Source organism: Pipistrellus kuhlii, unplaced genomic scaffold, assembly GCF_014108245.1.
Source record: "Pipistrellus kuhlii isolate mPipKuh1 unplaced genomic scaffold, mPipKuh1.p scaffold_m20_p_16, whole genome shotgun sequence".
In the NCBI taxonomy this organism is placed as follows: Eukaryota; Metazoa; Chordata; class Mammalia; order Chiroptera; family Vespertilionidae; genus Pipistrellus; species Pipistrellus kuhlii.
The window spans coordinates 6282313-6303346 of record NW_023425471.1 but is presented as its reverse complement, the minus strand read 5'-3'; the positions used below and the strand labels follow the sequence as shown (position 1 = coordinate 6303346).

The following is a 21034-nucleotide window of genomic DNA, read 5'->3' as shown; positions in this document are numbered from 1 at the left end:
AAGGAATTGGTACCTGGGCAAAGTCCCGGGGACCCCAGCTGTAAGTTTGCAAGAGCTCACTCCCAGCAGAGTCACACAGAACTTGCTTAATTCCCCTAGCAATGAGCTGTGAAAACACATGTGAAATGTCGCTAGCCAGGGAAGCTTGAGAGAGACTCAGTGCTCATGGGAGCCTTACTGGGAGCTGGTCACGTAAGCACCCCCTGCCAGACATACCCAAATGCCAGGCTCTCACAAGGAAAGCAGGTGGTCAGCATTGACTTACTACTTGCATAGTTTATACAGTCATCAGTGGTGGGGATCTTCCAGAAATCTAAGTTTTCAGATGGCAGCCAATGGCCAACCTTGTAAGCAGGCCTTTCAAAGGGTAGCAGTTAGGTATACTATATTAACTGCTTGCTGTACAACCATACTTTTGAAGAGCTGAATTTCACAGGTGGTAAGTGCCTAAGAGGAGGAAAAGGTCAACATGTTAGGAATGGTGAGTATGCTAAGTACCTTGATTTCTAGTCTCTTCACAGATGAGGTAGAGGTGGATTATGAGCTGAGCCATGGAGAAGGGTAGGACATAGAAGGCAAGGCCAAAGATCCATGTTTGGCAGTAGAATGTAGAGTTGGGTAGAGATAGGGGTGTACAAACTATAGAGGACCTCAAAAACTGGGTAGAATAGGATATGATGTGGTAGTAACAGGACATCTTCCTATTATAGACTGAGACGGAGAAAGTGGTACTTGATGAACACTTGGTGAGCAGTGGGTAGGCAGGCTTCTGGGGAGGAGATGAGATACAGGAAGAGCAACAAGTAGACATTTTCAATGACACAAGTGTTAAGTTATAAAAATCTACATGAGGATGATGCTTGTTTAGCTAGTTCAGCATTCTGCTTAGTTAGGTTTTCAAATAATTGGAAGAATGGAGGGATTAATCCAAGAGGTGGTATAGAAGAAGTTATGTCAAAGATGAACATGATTCACAATAATTGTACATTCTTCTTTGTTAATTCTCACTGAGGACATTTTTTCCACTGCTTTTTTTTTTTTTTTTTTTTTTTTTGAGAGAGAGAGAGTGGGAGGAAGGGGGAAGAAGAGGAAGAGGAAGAGAGAGAGAAACTTCAATGTGAGAAACATCGGTTGTTTGCCTCCTGCACACACTCTGGGACAAGGGATTGAACCTGCAACCCAGGTACGTTCCCTTGACCTGGAATTGTGACCCTTTGGTGCGTGGACTGACACCACTGAACATACGGACACTAGCCAGGGCTAATTGTACATTTTTATAAACAACGTGTTTCAGTTGAAAAAACTTTAAGAATTATTATAGTTTTCTTTTAAATTTGTTTTTATATAATTTTGTATATTATATTTGAATAAAGATATAGAATACAATGAAGTCTACCTCTGTTTAAAGAAATTCTGTTGACAAAGTATATATGCATGTATCTTGAATATTTCGTTAACCAAAATAGAAAAAATAAGAGTTTTTTTTTTTTTTTTATCAGTACTGTTTTTGTTTGGAATTAAACATTTGCATACTAACATAAATGCCAAAAAAATAAATCTACTTTTACATTTCTTTCAGTTTTAATATTATAGGATCCTAGTAAAAGGTAAGGATATATGTATTAATATTTTTTAATGTCCCATAAAAACATGCCATTCTGCCATTTTTGCTCTTTTATTAGTTGCATGGTCCTATGTTCAGTTCATGGTTGGTAATTTAATATTTTACATAGCATCACGGTATAGAATCCATGGTCTTTACCCTTTAATCTTAGTCTTACATGTTCTTGTGAATTTCTTTTTCTGTGTTTATTGAAGCCTTCTATATATATTTATGTTGTCGGTAATCATCCAAAAGCAAGAAAGCTTTCCCCCAATAGCTTTTTCTATTGATATCAGCCAAGCTATGGGTCTAGTAATAATTAATGTCGTTTTTAACATTCGTTTAAAATCTTGCTTGGCGTTGACTTGTATTGACATAACCTTCAAACGCGTGGTATCTACAGAACGTGTGAAGTGCAATTTACAAGTTTTGCTTGAAAAAGTTTGTGTTTGGTTTGGTTTTTGTTGCAAAACTAGGGCTAAGAAGATGGCGGATGAAGAGCATATTCGGCACTGCATGCTTTATGAGTTCCAATTAGGAAGAAAAGCAAGTGAGGCTGCAAAAAACATCTGTAGTGCTCTTGGTCAAGATGCAGTTAGCGCCAGAAAATGCCAGCGTTGGTTTGAGAAATTTCGCGAGGGAAATTTTTCGTTAGATGACAAGAGTGGTCGAGGCCGTGTGTCCAATTTTGATCAAGAAGCTCTTCAAGCTCTTTTGGTGCAAAATCCTCAAATTACCCAACAAGAGCTTGCGACAACTTTAAATTGTTCACAAAAAACAATTTCCAATCAATTGCGTGCACTTGGCAAAGTCCAAAAGTTTGGGAAATGGGTTCCTCATGAATTGAATGACAACAACCGTAATCAAAGAGTCACAATTTGCAGTTCGCTCCTCTCTCGTCAAAACCGTTTGCCGTTTTTAGAGCAAATTGTTACCTGAGATGAAGAATGGGTGCTGTATGTTAATTTGAAAAGGCGGCCTCAATGGTTGGACAAAAATGAGGCTCCGCAGCCCACGCCAAAACCTGACTTGCATGCGAAAAAAAGTGATGTTGTGTGTTTGGTGGAATTTTAAAGGAATTCTTCATTATGAACTTTTATCATCTAACCAAACCATTACAAGTGCAGTGTATAGTGCCCAATTGGAAAGGTTAGCCCAAGCTTTAAGAGAAAAAGAACTCTCGCTGATTAATCGGAAGGGCGTAATTCTTCACCACGATAACGCACGACCGCATACTGCAAGAATCACTGCTGAAAAACTGCGCCAGTTGGAATGGGAAGTTCTCCCTCAACCTGCATATTCTCCTGATATTGCCCCTTCCGATTACCATTTGTTTCGTTCTTTGCAAAACTTTCTTCTTGGAAAAAAATTTAATAATGAAGAATGCCTCAAAAATGCATTGACTGAATTTTTGGCATCAAAATCACAAGAATTTTACAACAGAGGGATTAAAATGCTTCCTGAGCGTTGGGCACAAGTAGTATTATAGAAAACCACGGCAACTATATTGTTGATTAAATTTTGTTGTATTGTTTAAATAAATTCTATTTAAAAAAGTATTAGAAAACGACATTAATTATTACTAGACCTAATAGAGTTCATATCATTTTAGAATTAGGTACCATATGATGACAAAGATAAAATACCAGTTTGAAGTTGTGCATGTGTCAAATCAGGCTCTGTAGTTGAAGGAATAAAGTTTAAGAGCCATTTTTTCCCCAGGGATGTCCCCAATGAAACTCACCCAATGGCCATTCCCATCAGCTTACTTATAGCAATGGGTTGAGTGCCATGTATTTTCTTTGTCCTACTGTCATCATTTGATACCCACTTTGAGGTGCGCTATTGTTATTTTGCATATTTGGGGTTCCATATAACCACATGCCTTTATGGGGAGCTAGGATTCAAGTAATACTACATAAATTAAACTATTTTATAAATTGCAATGTAAACAAACTAGCTCAGATGTTATACCTGTGCTTCTTTTGAAGTCTGTCTTTTGTTTTCTTTCAATAGAAATATGCAGGCATTGCCGCAGAAGTCTAAAGGGGAATTTGTCGCAAATGGAATCAACACTACAGGACATTTGACACTAAAGCACTAATACTGTAACTTTCTTGATAAAATAAATTTTTCTGTAGTGGATTGCTGCAATTTTTGTACACTTACTTGCTTTTAAAGTACAGTATTTAATTGAAAAGCTGTATTAACTAGTTTCTTTAGCAAAAAATTTCAAAAGGGCATTCTTTGTTGAATTTTTCTCTGAATATGGTTTCATAGGGAACTTAACTGAGTTATATTCAAATGTTTATATATTGAAAGTTTTACATATGTAATAAAAAACAAAAGTATCTGAATTGTATAGACTCTATACATGAAAGGACTTTTAACAGTGGCCTTATGGTAGCAAATTTTATACAAGATATTTTTTCCTGGTGATATTTTGACTTATAACTTGAAGTTTTCTTAAGTGTCTGAAGCTCAAGGCCTTTATATTGTAATTCATACATTTCATATTATGGTCTAAGAAGGCAAGAGAAAAGGTGCTTCCAAATATTCCATCAGGTAGTTATGAGTGCACTGAACTTTTAGCAATTGGTTCATTCAGTTTTTTTCCATAACTGTTTGCTGTTTTAGGATTTTAAAATGCTATTGTGGAAAATATGTGAAGATTTTGTAATCTATATTCCACATTACTTTCCCTCAGGGCAAGCTTGTGCATATCATATTTTTAAAGGCTTTTAAAAAATTTGACAAAGTCTCATATTTGGAAATTGTACTTTACTACTACAGCATTACACATTTTGTAAGCACATTTTATAAAATGTTTAAGTTCAGTTGTATCAAATATCTACTATGTATAAGAATGGTTGGGAATATAAATGATATTTTAGGCTTTAATATCATTTCTTTATGTTTTCTGTGTTCTGCTTATTATTACCTCTACATTCCCAATTGAATTTTGTGAAATGTTTATTGGTATCAAAATAAACCATTGTTGTTCCTTATGCTTGAGGAAGTTACTTGACAGTTTGTGAGGACATTAATGTAATTAAAATTTTTTTTAATAAAAATATTTTTTATTGATTTCAGAGAAGAAGGGAGAGGTAGAGAGAGAGAGAAACATCAATGATGAGAGCAAATCAATGATTGGCTGTCTCCTGCTCGCCCCCCACTGGGGACTGAGCCCAAAACCAGGTCTTGTGCCCTGACCAGGAATTGAATTGATTCATAGGTCGACATTCAACTACTGAGCCACACCAGCTTGGCATGTATTATTTCTTATAGCTGCATGTAAATCTATAATTATCTCTATAAATTTCAATTAAAAATCATCCCTAATTTTATCGCCAAGAAAACTATAAATATTTTGGAATATACTTTTTTGCTATTGGAAAAAATTATATTTACATTATAACACTTTATGTAGATGCATAATATGGAGCACATTTTACCCAATAAACCCTATATTTTTCAATATATATATATTTTTTAAGTCTGGAGATATTTTCAGGTCCAAGCAGGAGAAATAAGGCTGGGTCAGATACACACCTTCTCCATTAAATAGCCAACTCAATAAGCAGCAGCCACAAGTTCTGCAGCAGCAATCAAACAAGAAAGATAAGGGGGAAAGATGCTAATGCGACAAAACCTCCCCAATCCCCTGAGAAGCACTGAGTAAAGAAACGCAATTGGCAACATTTTGGTGAGGATGGGCCCAAGTATGGACACAAGGGACGCAAGGCCATGTGGAGAGGCATGGGAAGCACTTGGGAAGATGGATTCTTTGCTCCTTTCTCAGGACCTCAGTGTAGCAGAGAGATCCCCAGGAGGAGGCACTTGCCAGGTCAGGTCAGGTTGCAGTGCCCACCTGTGGATGCCAGTGTCCAAAGGATAAGGTACACCTTTGCCTGGGTCCAGTCAACCCCTGTTCTGGACATTTTGGAACCCAGAAGAGAGGGGACCAACTTTCCCAACAAAGTTCTAGTAAAAGGAATGGTTAGGAGCTCTGAGTCCATGAAAATACAGAACTGAAAACTGAGGAATTATAGTTGTAGAATGGAATGTAAATGTAATTAATCTTGACAAAGAAAAATTCACATACATTGATTAATTGGTATATGGGGGAGGGAAAGGGGAATGAAGACTTAGTGTCATGCCAAGGTTTAATGTTTAAAATTGTACTATATGATAGATGAAAACCCCTAACGACCAACTTCTAAAAAATATATATATATATTTTTAAAGTTAATATATTTTTTAAAGTTTTTTAAAAAGATATATTTTTATTGATTTCAGGGAGGAAGGGAAAGGGAGAGAGAGGTAGAAACATCAATGATGAGAATCATTGATTGGCTGCCTTCGGCACGCCTCCTGCTGGGGATTCAGCCTGCAACCTGGGCATGTGCCCTCAACTGGAATTGAACCTGGGACCCTTTAGTCCACAGACCGACACTCTATCCACTGAGCCAAAGCATCTAGGGCCAACTTTTAAGTTTTTCACAGTCTTTTTTTTTTTTTTTTTTTTTACCTTTGCACAGTGGTTCTCAAAGTGTAGTCCCCAGCCAGCAGCCTCAGCATCATCACCACCTGCCAACTTGTTAGAAGTACAGATTCCCAGGCCCCACCCCAGCTTTGGCCAGTGGGAGCCCCTTTAAGCTGATTGCTATATCCTTGCTATGCCCCCAGGATTATTTTCAGCACTTCTTACTTTGTAGCATAACAAGGTGCTCCAGGCTTATCTTGGGAATTCCCTTCCACATCCTTGAAATCAACCATTTCTTCAAGGAGCCCTGGTTCTTTTTAGTGGGGAAGGGTGTGAGAGACCAAGATTTGAACACTGGTGTCCATTGCTATTGGGGTTTCTTTGCAGCCATAGCTAGGAGAAACATGCGTGTGTGCACACACACACCTGTTATATAATATACATACTTATTTTAGAAATCCTGAGGTCACACTGATACCTCCCATCAGTTGCCACAGGATCCTTCCTAGCCTTACCTGTTTCTTATTTGTATGTCCCTTCTTCCACAGTGAGGACCATGGTTCCCAACAGTATCCAATTACTTACTTACTAGAGGCCTGGTGCATGAACTCGTTGCACAGGTAGGGTCCCTAGGCCTGGCTGGCAGTCAGGGACAATCAGGTTCCCTGCCTCCTCTTTTCCTCACTTCCTCTGCCACCACTGGTAGCCCTCCGTTCCGCAGCGCCCCTAGTGGTCAGTGCACATCATAGTAAGTGATCGAACTCCCAAGGGGACACTTTGCATATTAGGCTTTATATATATATTAGATGCCGAGTGCACAAAATTCGTGTGTGTGTATGTGTGTCTGTCCCTCAGCCCAGCCTGCACCCTCTCCAATCTGGGACCCCTCAAGTGATGTCTGACTGCCTGTTTAGGCCTGATCACACCAGGCAGTCAGACATCCCTCTCACAGTCCAGGACTGCTGACTCCCAACGGCTTGCCTGCCTGCCTGGTTGCCCCTAACTGCTTCTGCTTGCCAGCCTGATCAAAGCCTAACTGCTCCCCTGCCGGCCTCATCAACCCCAACTGCCCTCCCCTGTCACCCAGTCGCCTCCAACTGGTCTCTCCTGCTGGCCCAGTCACCCCTAACTGCCCTCTCCTGCCAGCCTGGTCGCTCCTAACTGCCCTACCCTGCCCTACCCTGCTGGCCTGGTCCCCCCAACTGCCCTCCCTCCCCTGCAGGCCCAGTCGCCCCCAACTGCCCTCCCCTGCCAACCCAGCCATCCCTAACTGCCCTCCCATGCTTGCCTGGTTGCCCCAACTGCCCTCCCCTTCTGGCCTTGTCGCCCCTAACTGCCCTCCCCTGTTGGCCTGATCGCCCACAACTGCCTGGCCATACTGTGACCTTATGCAAGGGTGTGGCAGTCAACTTGCATATTGCCTCTTTATTATATAGGGTATAGATTCGCTCAATCCCAAAGCACATCTGAAATAGTTTCAGGGTTGCTTTCCTCATACCACTACACTAAACAAACCTATTAAAAACTAGAGGCCTGGTGCACAGAATTCTGCATTTGGCAGGGGAGGGGGGTTCCGTCTGCCCGACTTGTGCCCTCTCACAGTCCAGGACCCCTTGCTCCTTACCACATGCTTGCTTGCTGCTCCTTAGTGCTGCCTTGGAGGCAGGAGAGGCTCCCGCCACCGACACTGCACTCGCTACCCATGAGCCCAGCTTTTGGCTGAGCAGCGCTTCCCCTGTGGGAGCAGACTGACCACCAGGGGGCAGCTCCTGCATTGAGCATTTGCCCCCTGGTGATCAGTGTGCATCATAGCAACCGGTTGTTCTATGGTTTGGTCAATTTGCATATTACCCTTTTATTATCCTATCTAATAAAAAGGGAATATTCTAATTGATCCTCATGTGGCACCCACAGCCAATAAGGAGGGAATATGCTAATTGATTGCCCCACCCTCAAAGATGGCAGCACTCACAGCCACAAGATGGTGGTACTCAGTCCCCTCAGTCCTGCCAGGCTGGCAGGCATGTGGCAAGACTGGGCCCACACCCAGGTGGGCCTGGACACTCGGCGAACCTGCCTCCAGAGTCCCCCAGTCCCCTCAGTCCTCCAGCCACTCAGGGCCAGCCCAAGGTGAAGGCAAGCCTCGGATGGTGGCTGCCCAAGTCTCAGGTAACCAGGGCTGGCTGAGGCTTGCACTGCTGGCAGTGGCAGCAGCAGAGGTGTGATGGGGCATCACCTTCCCTTGATCGCTGGGTCACCTCCTGCCCCTGAGGGCTCCTGGACCTCTCCTCCAGTGCATGAATTTTCAGGGCCTCTAGTATAGGTTAGTTCAGTACTTGTTTGTAGTTCTCTGACTCCCTCCCAAAAACAGACGGTATATAGATAAGTTCTGTGTTCATACACTACTTGGATTAGTTCTCCCTTCTCCCAACTCCCCATAATGTGCTTCCATTAATCATTTGAAATTCTGTGTGTTTTGTTTTTTCAATTTGCTTTCAGTTTTAGTTTGTTTCTCTTTCCCGTCCTTATTGATTTTTAAAAAATTATTGATTGATCTGAGAGCACACGCGAGAGATTTGTTGTTGCACTTATTTATTCATTCATTAGTTGATTCTTGTATGTGTCCTGACTGGAGATCAAACCTGCAACCTTGAGATATTGGGTTGACGCTCTAACCAACTGAACTAGCCAGCCAGGGCTTGATCTCATCTTTGAATATGTGGAAAATTAACATATTCCCACAAATCAAAACTATACAGAAAGATATACTTAGACAAGTGTCACTCCCTTCCTCCCATAGCCCTTCAATACCATTCCCTCCCACTCTTTGTAGGTGACTTTGTAGGTCACCTGCCTGTGTTTCTTTTAGTAGAGACAAGCAGGTATGTGTATGTTTTCTTTCTTTTCTTTTTTATTGGTGGAAAAAACTTTATATCGATAGTTTCCATTTGGTCAATGCATGGGAGGGGGCTGCAGGTAGTTAAAGGAATGGCTAGTAGTTTTGGGGAGAGGCTCAGGCAAAAGCGAGGCCCCAGGGGAACACAGGGACCCCCTCAGAGGCCTGTGGGCTCCACAGGCTCCCAGTGGTGCCTGAGGGTGAGCCTTTGGGAGAAGCCTGGGGGCCGCAGCCTGCGCAGCGGGTCAGGTGGGCCCATCTCCTGGAGGAGCCCCACCTGCTCACCCAGGAAGCGCTTCTCCAGGAGGTCAGGAAGCTGAGGGTCTGCGCGTGCGCGGGTGGAACCAGGCCTGCGGCTGCCAGAGGGCCTGGCTCGGGTTCCTCTCCAAGGCCAAGGCCAAGGCCAAGGCGGCCTCCATGGGGCCTGAGTGGTGCCCACTCACTGTGGGGGCTCCAGCACGTCCTGGAGAGCATGCGGCCACCGCGCTGGCTTGGCAACTTCAAGAGATGCTCAGCGCCTCTGCTTCTATCCCACCGGCTCCTGGAAGAAGTGGCCCCGCCCCCAGAGCCACATTGTCGCCATGGAAACAGAAGCCCCGAGAGAGGTGGGTGGGGAGGCCGCAGATGCAGGTGGGCCAGGCGGTAACCCAGCCTCCACCTCGTGGAATAATTCTGACCAGTGTGGCAGCTCGTGGTTGTTGGGCAATAAGGAGTTAAGGTAGGAAAACCCGGTGTGTTGGCGGGTCCCGGAGGTGGTTCTGCAGGCGGTGACCGGATAAGACGCTGGACAGGGCCGGAGGCGGGAAGAAGGGGTGTCCCTGGGTCTGTTCTGTCCAAACACTGTTGAAGCAGAGACAGATCCGGGGCCGCTGAGGGCACTATCTACATGTTTTCTTATCTTCCCCTTTGCCTTACACAGAAGGTCACATCCTCTCTCTCTCTATATATATATATATTTTTGGAACTTTGCTCTTTTCAATTGGGTCCTGGAAATTGCTCCATAACAGATTGTGAGGTTGTGTTCATTCTTTTTTACAGCTGCATAGTACTTCACTTATAGCTATGCCACTATTTTACCACATTCTTACATTTAGACACTTAGATAGGTTCTGATATTTTTCTACTTAAATAATACTGTAATAAAAAAAAAGCACATGTGTATATTTTCATCTTGTTGGAGGTGAATCTTCAGGGTAAATTCTAAGAAATGAGGTTGTGCCCTAGCTGGTTTGGCTCAGTGGATAGAGCGTCGGCCTGCGGACTGAAGGGTCCAGGGTTTGATTCTGGTTAAGGGCACATGTCCAGGTTTCGGGCTCAATCCCCAGTGGGGGGCATGCAGGAGGCAGCCAATCAATGATTCTCATTGATGTTTCTATCTCTCCCTCTCCTGTCCTCTCTGAAATAAATAAATCTTTAAAAAGAAAGAAATGAGATTGCCAGATTGATGGATAAACAAACTATATCTGGAATATTCTTAGATGTTGTCAACTCTTCCACAGGAGTTGTTTCCAGCAATGCGGGACCTGCTTGTTTTGTAGCCTGGCTAGCAGAGTGTATTGATAAGCTTTGAAATTTTTGCCAATCTGATCTGTTAAAAAATGGTATCACAATGTTTTTGTTGGTTTGTTTTGTTAATGCTCACTCAAGAATATTTTTTCATTGATTTTTAGGGAGAGTGGAAGAGAGAGAAACATCGATGTGAGAGAAACACATTGATTGGTTGCTTCTAACCAGAACCAGGACCAGAGGAGCCTGCAACCAAGGCATGTGCCTTGACCAGGATCGAACCCAGGAAGCAACCCAGGACCCTTTGGTCCACAGGCCAATCCTCTATCCACTGAACCAAACAGGCTAGGGCTCAATGGTTTTTTTAAAAATTATATATATATATATATATATATATATATATATATATATATATATATATATATATAATTTCAGAGAGAAATTTTAACCAGAGATATTATAAGTTTAAAAAACTTACAATAGATAAAAAGTCTTGGTGATAAAAAAGTCAGCAACTGAAATACATTTTATAGACGCTCAACTTGGTTTTCTCTAGAATACTCTGTCAATAGTTTTCATCCTAGAAAAGTTTTAGCACATATCTCACCAAAATGAATGGGAATGACTTCTGAGCCCTTCTACCTGGGTTTTTTTGTTTTTATCTCCTGTAATTTGGTCTCTTCCTATTGATGTTTTAACTGGTAAGACTCTTCTGAAGCTTTCTTGCCCCACCTACTGGTCAAGGAAGGGAATTGAGCTGCCTTTTTCGAATGCTGCCTGGAAGCCAGTTGAGATTCTGCTCCCACCAAGATATTCTGCCTCACAGACCTTAGCACAAACCAAGATTCTAAAGAGAACAAGATATGGAGATCTACAGCCATGGCTTCAGCATACTTCTAGAGCATGTAGAGCCAGACCATGTTTTAGAGAGTGTTAATTAATTAGGGTGGCTGACATCTTTTCTTAGCTGTGCTAATTGCTACATGTGTAATCTTTTGGTGACAGCTATTGCTGTAGTTAGTCTCTGGGGCCTCAGATGCTCATTTTCAAAAGTTATTTATTTTTTGCAAAATGGAAATAACTTTTTTTCTCGTTATAAGAGTAATGCACACCAGTCGGCTGGTTCTGCTCAGTGGTTTGAGTGTCGACCTATGAACCAGGAGGTCACGGTTCTATTCCCAGTCAGGGCACAAGCCCAGATTACAAGCTCAATCCCCAGTAGGGGGCATGCAGGAAGCAGCCGATCAATGATTATCTCTCATCATCGATGTTTCTATCTCTCTTACTCTCTGAAATCAATAAAAATATATTTTAAAAAAAGAGTACTGCACACCTGATCACAGGGGAAATCCTAGAAATGATGAAAAGCATAAAGAAGAAAATGAAAATTACCTGTACTTTTACCACTCAAGGGTAACCATAGTTTTTCTGGTTTTGGAACATATATACCCACTGTGCTTATGCACACACACATTTTTCTCCTCTCTCTCTCTCTCTTTATATTTGTACACATATACATATGTATACAAAATGCTGAGAGAGGAAGGGAGGGAGACAGAGAGAGACAGAGACAGACATAAATTGATTGCTTCTCATATGCCCCAACCAGGGATTGAACCTGCAACCTAGGTATGCGCCCTAACTGGGAATCAAACCTGCAACCTTTTGGTGTACAGGACGGTGCTCCAACCACTGAACCACCCGGCCAGGGCAGATTTAACCTCTTTTTTTAAAAAAATATATATTTCATTGATTTTGTACAGAGAGGAAGGGAGAGAGATAGAGAGCCAGAAACATCGATGAGAGAGTCATCGATCAGCTGCCTCTTGCACACCCCCTACTGGGGATATGCCCGCAACCAAGGTACATGCCCTTGACTGGAATCGAACCCGGGACCCTTCAGTCCCCAAGCCAATGCTCTATCCATTGAGCCAAACCGGTCCCGGCCAGATTTAACCTTTTTCCTTCTGTATTTGGGTGCTGAGAAAAAGTCTAGTTCCTATCTGGTAGGCTGGTTGTTTTGTCTAGTGTTAGGAGAGACTGATGCATATGTAAATCTTCAGACAATTTAATTATGAACACATGGCCAAAATTCACTCTTGGTCAGGATGTTTTCTGGAAAGTCAATGGTTAGATGATCATCATTAGACCTGACACAGGAAAAAGAATGTCAGGTGGAAGCTCATTAGACTTCTGACCTGAGGTCAGCAGAGCGTGTAGGTCGGTGAGAAGGGAGTTGATTTCCCTGAAAAGGGCTAAATCTCAGAGAAATAACTATAAAACAATTCCTTAAGCATTTTTATCAGGAATTCTTATTTCTCTTCAGAAGGTTATGAAATACATTCTCAAAGAGTTCTGTTCCAGACAGGTTTAATATTTCACAATAGAATTTATGAGAAAGAGGAAAGGCGATTTGGGAATTCTCCAAGAAAAAAAGTCCTCCCTCACCAAGATTTTCAGTTTTCACCATGAGAGCACTAAAGAGCAGTTACCAGCTCAAAAAAATTACAATTGTAGTATGTAGCAATCATCACACATTTAAAAACTGTCTGGAGGAAAATTCCATCAGACATTAGCAGTGATTATCAGTTATTTCTTCAGTAATTAATGATTGTGAGATTATAGAAGATTTTCACCTATCCTGTGTGTGTGTATGTGTGTGTGTGTGTGTGTGTGTGTGTGTGTGTGTATTTTTGGGTTAATCCTCACCTGAGGATATTTTTCCATTGATTTTTTAGAGTGTAAATGGGAGGGGGAGAGACAGAGAAACATTGATGTGAGATGATTGGTTGCTTCCTGTTCATGCCCTTGACCAGAATCAAACCCAGGACCCTTCAGTCTGAGGGTTGACACTATATCCACTGAGCCAAACCATCTAGGACTTTATACTGTATCTTTAATGTTTTATTAATTAAAAAGTGAGCAGATGTTACTTTTGTAATGATGATAAACACCAAATTGGTTTTATCAGCTCAGGGGTGAGTGTCACTCCCTCCATCCCTTTTTCATTTCTGAGGATTGTCCAGGTAGTCAGATAACCAAAGCCATCACCTGGGCTCTGGGAAGCTGGGGTAAAGCAGCACTTCTCACTCTGGCGGATTCAGAATCCTGCAGAGGGCAGGTTCAGACGCCAGACACTGAGGCCCACCCTCAAAGTTCCTGTTTCAGAAGGTCTGGGGTGGCGTCCACAGCATGCATTGGTAACAAATTCCTATGTGCTGCTACACACTTTAAGAACCCATGGCCCTGGCCGGGTAGCTCAGTTGGTTAGAGTGACGTCCCAAAATGCCAGGATTGTAAGTTTGATCCCTGGTCAGGGCACATACAAGAATCAAGCAAATGATGACTAAATTCAATAAATGGAACAACAAATCGATGTTCCTCTCAAATCTATGGAAGGAAGGATGGAAGGAAGGAAGGAAGGGAGGAAGGAAGGAAGGAAGGAAGGAAGGAAGGAAGGAAGGAAGGAAGGGAAAGAAGGAAGGGAAAGAAGGAAGGGAAAGAAAAAGAAAGAACGGCTATGGTCTAGACCAGTGGTCGGCAAACTCATTAGTCAACAGAGCCAAATATCAACAGCACAAAGATTGAAATTTCTTTGGAGAGCCAAATTGTTTAAACTTAAACTTCTCCTAACACCACTTCTTCAAAATAGACTCGCCCAGGCTGTGGTATTTTGTGGAAGAGCCACACTCAAGGAGCCAAAGAGCCGCATGTGGCTCCCGAGCCGCAGTTTGCTGACCACGGGTCTAGGAAACTTCAAACAAAGATGAACTTCACTTCCCACTTTTGCCTCTGGCTGGCCTGTACTCATTTTTGAGGAAAGGAACTTGATCTGACTGGCTCTGTTTAATAAGTTGTGCTAGAAAAGAGATGCATCCCATCTTTTTAAATTTTATTTTATTGATTTTTTAATGTAAAGTTGTTAACGCTTATTATAGTGCGTAATTCACACATATGATCTTAAATTACTGGCCAGTGCTTTTTAAGAATGTCATTTTGCTCATTTTTTAATTGTGAAGATGTCCTTTTAACACATGACCCCTTGTAATTTTGAGGGGGGAGTGGGCCAGTTAGAGTGGGTAGAAAACAATAGAAACCATATTTCTTGTTAATCTCCTTGGTCTCTTTTCCCAATTTACTAGTTTTTAGTTTAAAAATTGCCATGAAAGAAGATGGAAAAATGTTCTTGGCAAGCTAGTCCATAAACTGGGCTCTTCTTTATTTGTTTTTGATACAAGTTCCTGTGACTGATCAACTTTGGCGCTCTTTGGATTTTTAAACAAGAACATCCTATTCCACTTTTTATAGCCTTGTGGGAGAGCATATTTTACCTTCTAGTTATTTCCTTTACAAAGCAAGCTTTTCCTACAAACTTTAGAAGGATAATCATAGTTTTGCTGTCTTATACATGATCTACTTCTCCGGTTCGATTCATTTTCTTCTCTGCAGAGCTGGTAAAACTAGCTTTCTTGTATTTGTTGCAAAGTATTCACTGAGAAGGATAAAGCAGGGAGTGAATGGGTCATTCCAAGAGCGGTTGTGAAGCCACATCAAGTATAATAGAGCAAAAGATTATTTCTACAGCTTTTGTTGTGTTTCAGACAAGTTATCTTTAACCCAGTGTATACAATGCAAAGGAAGAAGTTTCCCTTTGAAGCTTGCGTCAAAACTGTGAGCAGGGAGCCTTAATCGCTTGCTGTCTGCCAGGGCTTCTCCTTAAACTTGCACCCACTAATTTGAGAATTTGAGGTGGATTGCGCCTGCATCAATTATCACTGTGGTATCGTAATGGTGATTTTCTCTTTCCCTTAGTTTTTCTGGTACATTTATTCATTGGAATTCCTCTGCAAGGAAGACTAGTCCCCTCTCTCTGATTTATTTAGTCAGCTACTTACTTATCCCCATACTAGAGACCCAGTGCACGAAATTGGTGCACTGGTAGGGTCCCTAGGCCTGGCCTGCGGTCAGGACTGATCAGGCTCCCCACCCCCCTACCTCCCAGCCTCCTCCTTCCCTCACTCCCTCAGCAACCCCCCTCTCCCCCCCACCCTTTCTGCCCTGCTGCCACCACTGGTCTCCTGCCATGTTCCATGCTGCCCCCTGGTGGTCAGCGCTGTCATAGCAAGCAATTGAAGCCTCCAAATCAAATTCCTGAGGGGACACTTTGCATATTAACCTTTTATATATATAGATGGACTTAAAGATATGACTTTTATTCTGTGAGTTATAATTCAATAGATTTATTATATATTTTTATCCTCACTGGGAAATACGTTTTTCATTGATTTTCAAGGGAGAGCGAGAGGTGGGAGGGAGGGAGGGGGGCAGAGAGAGAGAAACATCCATCGGTTGCCTCCCGCACATGCTCCAACTGGGGTTCGAACCCATAACCCAGGTATGTGCCCTGACTGAGAATCAAATACGACACCTTTTGATGTAGGGGATGACCCTCCAACCAACTGAGCCACATGGGCCAGGGCGAAGAGAATGACTATTTTGTTGCTTCAATTGTTCCAGCTTTGGCCTTTGGGAACTCCTCCAGGTTGGCTCCTATGCCCTTTGACGTGCCCCGTCATTTTCACTGAGCATGTTCTTACTTCCTGGCTTTTACATTTCTCCATAAAGATCACCAGAAGCGCCAGATAATGACTGTCTTTTATAAAGGGCTCGGCATGTAATTTATATTAATGTAAAATGGTATTAAAGTTATCAAAGCAAAGTAACATTCATTACATGCAAATTACAGATGGCAAGTACTGGGTGAGAGCAAGCATAACAGGTTGTAAATGCTATATAGGCAGAGGTTCAATCACCTTCCATTTTTATCCAAAATGTCACCACCACAGAGCAAGACAGGGAGGCCTGTTAAGTCATGGGATATCATTTTAAGTGTGATGGTTCAGCTACTCTCCATTCCCAAAACTCATCTTCTACACTGGCAGAAAAGGGAGTTCAGTGGGACAAAGGTGTGGTATTAAATACGATGTATTTCTCCAATAACATTCATGAGATGAATTCACATCATTTGAAATATCGCACTAACTATTTTATTTAAAAAATGTTCTTGTGAGAGGGTGAGGAATCACACGTCTGTTCTTATTAGCAACTGGATTTGAATCTTCATATGAACTTCCCTTGCACTGCTGGTCAGCAAAAGTTTCTCAAAGGAAAATGGAAAAGAAAAAAAAGGAACAATTCAGAAGAACGAAGAACAAAACAATTAAATGTGTGTGTGTGTGTGTGTGTGTGTGTGTGTGTGTGTGTGTTGGGGGGGGGCAAATACCCATTTTTGTAATTTAGAAATATTTCAAATGAAAACATTTGTAGTGTTTTGAGTAGAATTGATACAAATTAGTTTACTTAAGGCATTAAAATTAGGGCACAGATCAGGAATTTTTAAAAAAGTTGTCTTGCCATTGGTCTATTTAAAAAAAAAAAAAAAAAAAATATATATATATATATATATATATATATATATATATATATATAATTGATTTTTTTTCACAGAGAGGAAGGGAGAGGGATAGAGAGTTAGAAATATTGATGAGAGAGAAACATCGATCAGCTGCCTCCTGCACACCCCCCACTGGAGATATTTCCTCAACCAAGGTATATGCTCTTGACCGGAATCAAACCTGGGACTCTTTAGTTCCCAGGCCAACACTCTATCCACTGAGCCAAACCGATTAGGGCACCATTGGTCTATTTTTAAAAAATATATGTTTTTTATTGATTTCAGAGAGGAAGGGATAGGGAGAGAGATAAACATCAATGATGAGAGAGAATCACTGATTGGCTGCCTCCTGCATGCCCTACAATGGGGACTGAACCTGAAACCCGGGCATGTGCTCTCATTGGGAATCGAACCATGACCTCCTGGTTCATAAGTCAACACTCAACTGCTGACCCATGCAGGCCAGACAGTCTGTTTTTTTTTTATTGCTAAAATGACAGATTTGTCAATTCAGAAAGCATAGCCAGATCAAGGAGTAGGGACACATTACTCTGGATCAAGAAGGAAAAGGTGTGCCCTGAAATAGACAGGAGCCCAAATAAGACACACATGTTCAGGTGATCTGTGTGCACCCATGTGAAGCTGGGGAAAAAAGTTAACAAAAAGACTGACTTCCTCATGTCAGACAGAGAGATGAGTTAGAGTAAGCAGGACATAAGACAAGCTGCTGATTTTCCCCCTGAGCCCTAGAGTTCAGCCACCCCTTTGCTGGTTTGGGTGTACTGGCCTTTGCCACATCCGGGTAACTGAAACCATGGTGGGTATCATCAACGCTGTTCAAAGACTTTGCACCCATTGCTCTGGGAAGCCATGGCATCCCAGCGTCCTCAGCACCAAGAATCTGGTCCACCATAAGTTAAGGTGACCAGATTTTAACATTGGTAAAGCAGGACACCATTGACCTGGGGCGAAGGGGGTTCTTGATTAAAAATTTGGTCTATATGGAGCAACAAAAATTTTCATAGAATGCAAAAATAGTATTGTAATATATATTTTTTTAATTTCAACATAAGTACAATTTACAAATATAATAATTAAAAAATTATGTATAGTATTATTTTATTCTTTGGCATATTTCTCATTTGAGTGATTTTTTTTTAGTAGATTGCTGTCGTTATTTAAAAGGTCATGAGATTTTTCACAAGAATTTGTTAAATTATATTTCACACATAAAATGGCTTTCAAAGTCTCAACACTTAATTGTGATTTTTCTCATGTCCACACTTTATTATAATACCTTAGAAAAAGCGCATTCAGTCACAGCTTTAGTTCCTGGTAAGGACAGCGCGTGTTCTACAATTCTAACAACTGATCACCAATGCGAACTTTGATAAGCAGTTCTCGATAATCAGTTCTCAACAATTATTTGTTATTATTAAAGTTTAACATAAAATTAACAAAAATAATATAAAACTCGTATCCTGGCTAAATAGCCACATGGCCGCTGAAAACCGTATATTCCCTTCCAGTTCTCCCGCCGTTCCCTAGCTTGTCGTGCATTCTTTCCAAAAATCGGGACTTTTTTAAAACGCCGAGGGACGCGGGACAAATTGTGAAAAATCACCAAAAGCGGGACATCTGGTCACCTTACCATAAGTGCACCTGGACCTTCAACACTTCAGATTCTTCATTTCCATGTTCCTCAGGATTCTGCCATTGATGCCACTATTACCTCCTCAGAGCTGTGTGTATGGGTCTCCTGCTCTTGGGTTAGTCTTCCGTTTAGATTGCTCTGATGCACAAACAAATTTAGAAAGCTGATGCTACCGATCTCATTTGTTAAGACCCTGATGCTGAGGTTTGTTTTTTTCTTTTAAAGCTAATGAAACACTTATAAGAACATCTCTTTGCAGAAATCCCAGGATGTAGCTAATTCACAAGAGTTGCCCGAACATCATAGGTGAGGTATGAAGACAGCCCTCTATTGAGTAGGGGTCAGCTTTGATTTGTCACCTGTGGGTCCGCTCCTCCCCCCCCCGCCCCCGTTTTCTCTATTTTTTAGGGACCAATGATTTATTGTTCAAATTGTCTTTATTTTCTCTTCCTGGATGTCTCCCATTTCTTTCACTATATCTTCCTACCACCAGATGGTGGAAAGGGAAAAGAAAATAGCGGTCCTGTGAATGAACGTGGTGGCTGGCAGAGTATGGTGAAAGGTGTGGTGGTGAACGGACTGGAGAAGGAGTTCCTGAGTTAGCCATTAATTCCCTGTTTCCATTCTAGTGCCCGCTCAAGGGTGGGCTGCGGGTAAATGTGGCACAATGATGCCCTGTGGCGAGGGAGCTAGCCTTTGCCTCAGTGTATTCCTGGAAACACCATGGGAGCCTGGGAACATTGCTGAGCAAAGGAACCCCACCTGGCCCAGACAAGGGGCTCAGGAGACAGCCAGAGGGAGCGCCCGCCACACCGTTCCCGCTGTGCCCTTCCCTGTCTTTCAGCATCTCCATCCCACCCTCCCCCTACGTGCCCACTCGCACCCGGGCTGCCGTTCCCACGCTACACGGAAGGGACAGCATCTCTCCCACTGGTCCATGGGGACCCCTTCTCCCTGTTCCCAACAGCCCCTCCTGCGAAGCCTTGTTTTGCGTCGCCTCGACCCCCCGGGGACACCATTCATCACCCTCAGCAGGTTCAGTGCCCTCACCTGCCTGTGGGCTCACCTCCCCACGCCCGAACCACCCCCTGGCGAGCCCTCATGGTTGGCTCCCACGTGCCCTCCGTTCGGACCCCCGCCTCCCCCACGGACCCCCATCGTCTCAGATCTCGAGGAGTCTCGCGGCATTTCCTGGGGCGTTAGCGGAGCCACCGCGGGTGCGGGTCAGCTTCGTGCGGAGCCGGGTTCCTCCCTAGGGGGCGGCGAGGCAGGGACACCGGGAGCCGCAGCCGCAAGGACGCCCCGCCCCTCGCAGGCCCCGCCTATGATCACGCCCTAGGCCACGCCCCCGCCCCCGCCCCGACAGCCGCGCGTCCCCGGCAGGCGGAGCCGCAGGAGCCTCGCCCCCTATAAAGCCCCGCCCAGGGCCACGCCTCCGGGCCACGCCCCCGCCCCGGCAGCCGCGCGTCCCCGGCAGGCGGAGCCGCAGGAGCACCGCGGCGGCGAGGAGGAGGGGAGAGCAGGCGGCGGGGCCACGGCTGCCTGGCGCTGGGCTGGGCGGTGCTTTTTTTTTTTTCTTTTTTTTTTTTTTCTTTTTTCGCAATTTCCACTCGCGGGGAGCAGGAAACCCGGCGCAGCCGGGCGCAGCGGGCAGCGATGCAGCAGCAGCAGCGGGAGTCGCCCCGGGGCAGCAGCGACAGCGGCAGCAGAGGCAGCAGCGGGCGGCGCTGAGCCGCCTTGGCCGCTGCTATTGAGGAGGAAGCCAGCCCGGCTGCCGCGTCCCGATCCCCGCACCCCGGTCCCGGCGCGCCCCGACTCCCGCACCCCGACCCCCGCGCCTCGATCCCCGCTCCCGCCTCCGCCAACTTTCACGCTGCCTCGGCGGCCCAGCCCGGCTCGACGCCAATGGGTGAGTGGGGGGCCTCCCGCCCCCGAATGCCCGGTGCCCATCCGAGCCTGAGGGTGGCGCGCCGGCTTCATTCAGGACCGCCGAGCCAGGCGGGCGCCCCGGGGTAGGGCCCCGATGGGTGACACCGCGGTGGGCATCCTGCCTGCCTTGCGCACCCCCATTCACTCCCACTCGCGCCCGTGTCCCCGAACCTCGCGGGGGCCCGGGCTGAGGACTGCGGGGGCCGGCCCGGGCGGCGGGCTGAGGGATGCAGGGGGTGTGGTTGGCTTTTCGGGTGGGCGGGGAGAGTTCGGTCTTGGCCATTTTCTCGCCTCCCCTGCACCGGAGGCGCGGGCTCCGGAGCTGGTGGGTTCCTGCTTTGCGTGGCGCTCGCGGTGCCTGCCTCGCCCTCCCACTGCGAGCGCAGCCGGATGCTTGGGGTCCGGGGTGGCGGGGACCAGGCTGCCTTTGCAGGGGGCTGGCGTAGTGGGGGGTGGGAAACGCCCCAACACCCGGCTTGGCGTGCCATCCTCGGGGTCCCGGGAGC

At 44.3% G+C, this 21034-nt stretch overlaps 2 protein-coding genes across 12 annotated transcripts in view; both read left to right on the top strand.

Annotated features, from left to right (window-relative positions):
* The window catches only part of BCLAF3 (BCLAF1 and THRAP3 family member 3), a 55018-nt gene extending 50407 nt beyond the window's left edge, over positions 1-4611 (top strand). For all 6 annotated transcript variants that reach the window (XM_045582318.1, XM_045582317.1, XM_045582314.1 and 3 more), the window contains 2 exons: positions 1580-1607; positions 3620-4611. In XM_045582318.1, the coding sequence (XP_045438274.1) occupies positions 1580-1585 (6 nt within the window). In that variant the 3' untranslated portion in view covers positions 1586-1607; positions 3620-4611. The remainder of the gene's footprint in view (positions 1-1579; positions 1608-3619) is intronic.
* Positions 4612-20137: 15526 nt separating this feature from the next.
* The window catches only part of SH3KBP1 (SH3 domain containing kinase binding protein 1), a 342524-nt gene continuing 341627 nt past the window's right edge, over positions 20138-21034 (top strand). For 2 of the 6 annotated variants that reach the window (XM_045582311.1, XM_036439674.2), the window contains exon 1: positions 20146-20508. In XM_045582311.1, coding sequence (XP_045438267.1) covers positions 20505-20508 — 4 coding nt within the window. In that variant the 5' untranslated portion in view covers positions 20146-20504. Of the gene's footprint in view, positions 20509-21034 lie in introns of all 6 variants that reach the window. The other 4 variants (XM_045582309.1, XM_045582310.1, XM_036439673.2 and 1 more) reach the window with 4 other exon arrangements.